The sequence below is a fragment of the Protomyctophum bolini genome (genome assembly GCF_963924005.1).
Source record: "Protomyctophum bolini genome assembly, chromosome: 24".
Taxonomy (NCBI): Eukaryota; Metazoa; Chordata; class Actinopteri; order Myctophiformes; family Myctophidae; genus Protomyctophum; species Protomyctophum bolini.
Genome location: NC_137885.1, coordinates 25,694,341 through 25,699,340, shown reverse-complemented (window position 1 = coordinate 25,699,340; position 5,000 = coordinate 25,694,341). Strand labels below are relative to the sequence as shown.

Here is a 5,000-nt window from a genome sequence, read left to right as displayed (position 1 = left end):
CATTAAAATAAAATGTATGGTTTTTATCACAGCCAGCAGAGTCCTATCCAAATCCAACCAATTAGCATAAAGTATCTGAGCACGAAATTCCGAGGAAACTCCACATTTCCACTCTTCTCGATAATTCGTCCGGTTACCGCGCCGACAGGGGGACGATGACCTCCACGTAGTTGACGGGGAAGTGCCCCGACTGTCCGCGCAGCGTCCCCTCGAACCAGTTCTCGTCCATCTGCTGGGTCAGGGCGATGAGGTCGCCCGCGCAGAACGCCAGCTCGCCCTCGCTCAGCGGGTCAAAGTCGTAGAGCGCCCGGCAGCTCGCCTCCCCCCCGAACGGAGGAGGCGGCGGAGCCAGGCCGGGCCGCGAGGAGTAGGGCGACGGGCTCCCGCTGCTCGACTCTTGCGCCTCGTAGCTGGCCCTGGGTCTGGGCGTGTACACGCTGGGCTGCGGCCTCTCCCGGGCCTCGGCCAGCCTGTCCCGGAGCCTGTCGGAGGCCTCCTGGAGGACCCCGGCCGCCGCCCTGTGGTACTCCAGCTGGGCGCGGACGAAGGCGGCCAGGCATCCTGCGTGCTCCACGTCGCGCCCCAGGACGGCCTGCATGCACGTCTCCGCCACCTCCTTGGACTCGTGGAACTTGTCGTGGGCCTGGCGCACCTCGTCGTCGGGGAAGTTGCCCTGGCGCTTCCGCTTGTAGTCGTAGTCCAGCCGGCGGCCCTCCATCTTCTTGAGGTGCTGCTGGCAGTCCCTCAGCTCCGTGTCGTGGAGAACCTGCAGGGGGTCCGTGAAGCCCTGCTTCACGTCGGCGTCCAGCGCCTCCTTGGCCTCTGCCAGCCTCCGGATGGCCTCGCCGGCGTCCGCCAGCGCCCCGCCGAAGCAGCTGTCCTCTCCCAGCTCCAGGCCGTACTTTAGCATGCAGTCGGCCAGCAGGCTCTCGGCCTGCGGGTACCCCAGTGACCCCTGACCCCCCGGCTCACCCGCCGCACTTCGCATCTTGGACACTTGGCTCAGCACGGACATCTTGGCGCGCGCCGCCGGGTTGGGCTGCAGGAACTCGGACGTGCGCGAGATGACCTCCGACACCGCCTTGGCGGTCACCTCCACCTTACGCTCCAACACTTTGAAGTCCTCGTCCAGCTTGGTTCCCTCGGCTCCGCCCACCATCTCGCTGACCTTCTGGCTGGCCTTGTGGAACTGTTTCTTCAGCCCGGCGATGGTCATCCTGAAAGCCGTCGGCCGACGGACGGACTGTGGTCGTTCGTTCTTGCGTCGACTTTAAAAATGAACCGGTTCCATGTTCTGTCATCGAGTAGAAAAAACTGAGTGGAAAAATATCTGAAAGTGTGTCTGCAGCACCATGTATAGGTGGAGCATATGTCTGGTCTGACATCACACACACACACACACACACACACACACACAACATGCCACTTTGCACAGGTGTTTTGTCTGCCCAAAGCCCCCAGTAAGGCTATCGAACGTTGAAGCTGCCACTACCTACTGGCGAAATGTGGAATTGCAGCACTTTCATGGAGGTGGACGGACATTCATGACGTCACGCGCGCGAGGTCCGGGGCAAAAGACTAGGCTAAACTTCCGCTCGCTCGAGCCATCGAGTTATAATAATATAACCAGTAAGACGCGCAAACGCGGGAAGCGAACGCAGCTCGTACATATTTGGGTTTTGGACGTATAGCTGCTTTGGGGACTCCTTATATGGTTATGGCTGAGTCATGGTGACGTAATCACTCAGCTCCATATATGGGCACAAAAGCGGGACAGACAGACAGACACACAGACACGATCTGCTAGGTCTCATTGCGAACGCAGTGAGCACTTACTATGAGACCTAGCAGAACATGTCTGTCTGTCTGTGTGTCTGTCTGTGTGTCTGTCTGTCCCGCTATCCAAATATGGAGTGTGTTGCATCAGCAATCACTCAGCTCCATATATGGGCACAAAAGGGGCCAGGTCCACTCAGCTCCATATATGGGCACAAAAGGGGCCAGTGATTTGTTTGTTGTGGACCTGGCCCCTTTTGTGCCCATATATGGAGCTATACGTCCAAAACCCAAATATGTACGAGCTGCGTTCGCTTCCCGCGTTTGCGCGCGTCTTACTCGTAGTAAGTGCTCACTGCGTTCGCAACAATGAAACTTCCAGCAGTCTTCTGGGTTGCAACACTGAGGGGGCAGAAAACCGCACGGTCACGTCATGGTTCATGTATACTCGCGCGAGCCCATAGACTCCAATGCATTCCGTAAACGTCAGGTTATCCCCATTCTCGTCGCACAAGTATAAAATCGGCCACAGTCATGGCTGTCATAGAACAGCCATGCACTAAAGGTCACGGCTGGCTATGGCTATTATTATCACGACCCCTCCTCCTCCTCCCCCCTCCTCCCGCTTCCACCTCCTCCTTCTCCTCCCTCCTCCTCCCCCTCCTCTTCTCCCTCCTCCTCCCCCTCTTCTCCCCCCTCCTCCCGCTTCCACCTCCTCCTCCTCCTCCCTCCTCTCCTCCTCCTCCTCCTCCTCCTCCCCCCTCCTCCTCTCCCTCCTCCTCCTCCTCCTCCTCTCCCCCCTCCTCCTCCTCCTCCTCCCCCTCCTCTCCCCCCTCCTCCTCCTCCCCCTCCTCCTCTTCCCCCTCCTCCTCCTCCTCCTCTCTCCCTCCTCCTCCTCCTCCCGCTCCCCCTCCTCAATGCACAGCTTTGATACGTATGTGGAACCACTCAGACAGCCTGGTGGCGTGGCTCTGCCACTTGCATAATGAGGCAGCGCACTTCAGTTGAAGCACGCACAGCCGCACACTTCACCTGAAGGAACTGCATGCCTCAGTCTCAGATGGACACGATGCTACAGAGCTCCAGAGCCCCGCCCCCTCCCGAGGACCAGAAGTGAATTCCCCCGTTCATTTCCCTCAAAAAGTAATTTGTATAAAGACGTTTACGCCGCGGACAAAGCCAACTGGAGTTGTGACGACAAATGACAGTAAACACAATGTTCGTGGCCGATCAAATAATTGCGAAACGCCGTGAGCACTTACTATGAGACCTAGCAGATCATGTCTGTCTGTCTGTCTGTCTGCGTGTGTGTCTGTCTGTGTGTCCCACCTTTGTGCCCATATATGGAGCTGAGTGATTTGTTTGTGATTGATGCAACACACTCCATATTTGGACGTATAGCTGCTTTGGGGACTCCTTATATGGTTATGGCTAAGTTAAAAACTTAACTTAAAAATAACTTAACTTAAATTAACGAGCTGCGTTCGTGCGTTCGCTTCCCGCGTTTGCGCGTCTTACTGGTTTGTAAGAAGAAAAGCATGGCAGGATACAACACTTTTTGTTTTGTTTTTCTTCTTACAAATCATTTGATCAGCGAAAAACATTGTGTTTGTTGTCATGATGTGTCACAACTTGAGTCGGCTTTGTCCGCGGCGTAAACGTCTTTAAATAAATACTTTTTGAAAAGTCTATGAGGAAAATGAACGAGAAATTTACTTCTGGTTCTAGCGTGGTCTAGCGGGACTGTGACGCTCGGAAAACGGTGGGATTTATTCCTCAGCCTATTGCACGCTGCAGCGTTCATGATTTGAGGCTTTTTTTGTTCCAAACGGGCCAATGCTGCAAACTTTGAAAGCCAATGTTAGCCAATTAGGATGGAATAGGAAATATGGGACGGATCCGTCTTGAGACTAATAGAGAAATTGTGTAACGCTGTGCGGGATTGTCGGACAGAATCTGGAGGAGTAATATAAAGAAAAATTGTTTTACAAAAGTCGGCCTCCTGACCAAGAAGGAAAGAAAGCCAGAGTACTTACATGGACAGGACTGATTAAAAGACCCAATCAAGCGTTGCTATAATCAACCCTGTGCTCTGTGTGTGTGTGTGTGTGTGTGTGTGTGTGTAATGAGTTGAGTATAGGCTGAGAAACGATACAGAAGACACACAGAACCAAAAGGCCGGGTCGAGAAACGGACAGGTCCAAAACACACCAGATATAATTGGCTACAGGGTGACATTTGGAGCAACGAGGCCGTTCCTCAGACTGCACGTCCGAGTCTGAGGAACCCTGACCGTCTGGAACATTAATCATGTTTGTTTCAGTGGTCAGTATTACAGCGGGGCTCCACCGGGCGCGTTGAGTCTCCGTCTCGTGCGTCAAAAAACGAACCAGGGCAATTTTAATGCAGTCACGCAACGCAACGCAACGCAACGCAACGCGGGCAGTGGAGCCACCCTTCATTGATTAAAAATTGAACATTCCCCGACGGTGACGGAGACGCGACGGTGACGCGCCCGGTGGAGCCCCGGTGTTAGAGGCTGCCAAACCGGACCCTTTAACCGCAACTTCGCAAGCACGACGCAACGCATGTCGGACCGACGCAAAAAAAAGAGGGAAACAAGACAGAACAATGATGGCGTGAGCAGGATTTGAATCCAGGAGTTATGGATTGAAAGTGTATTGATGATATGCACACGGCTGCCATCTTCATCCAAACAGAAAAGTCCTGTCTAATTGTATTAAATAACGTCAAAATCACCAACATTGCAGCTGTACGGAAAGCTTGAGTTATCCTCTTTCAATCTGCAAAGTGTTTGTTTCATAAAAATCACACCCGTGTGAACTGAGTGGTGCAACTCCCCTCTCTCTTCCCCCCCTCCTCTCTCTCTCTCTCTCTCATTAGCAGGCAACAGTGCAGCACTAATACTATCTCTCTCTGTTTCTGGCAAACAGCGCCTCTACTGGTACTAATAGTCATCCCTCCATATACTGGTGCTCATGGCCACATAGGTACATACATAGGCACATAGGTGAACACGGACATTGCGGTTTCTTGGAGCGGTTGCACCACTCAAAGATCCACTGTAGACATGTTATGAGATACTTCCTGTCAAGAGAGACGGACACACAAACACACGCGGGGCTCAGCCCTGCGGAGCGGGGGTGTGGTGCGTTTGTTTCCGTGGTACTCACGCGGCTCCGCCCTGCAGGGCGGGGTGTGGC

General features: G+C 54.0%; 2 protein-coding genes across 2 annotated transcripts in view; both read right to left on the bottom strand.

The window, feature by feature from the left end:
• Positions 1–5,000, bottom strand: part of LOC308311832 (potassium channel, voltage gated eag related subfamily H, member 7) — a gene marked incomplete at both ends in the record, with an annotated part of 128,046 nt that overhangs the window by 68,752 nt on the left and 54,294 nt on the right. The gene's annotated exons all lie outside the window — the stretch shown is intronic.
• LOC308311458 (endophilin-A1-like) lies at positions 134–1,216 on the bottom strand (the record flags this gene model as incomplete). The annotated part of the gene is made up of 1 exon (XM_080758146.1): positions 134–1,216. One exon carries the CDS (start codon positions 1,214–1,216, stop codon positions 134–136), a length of 1,083 nt encoding a protein of 360 aa, XP_080614272.1.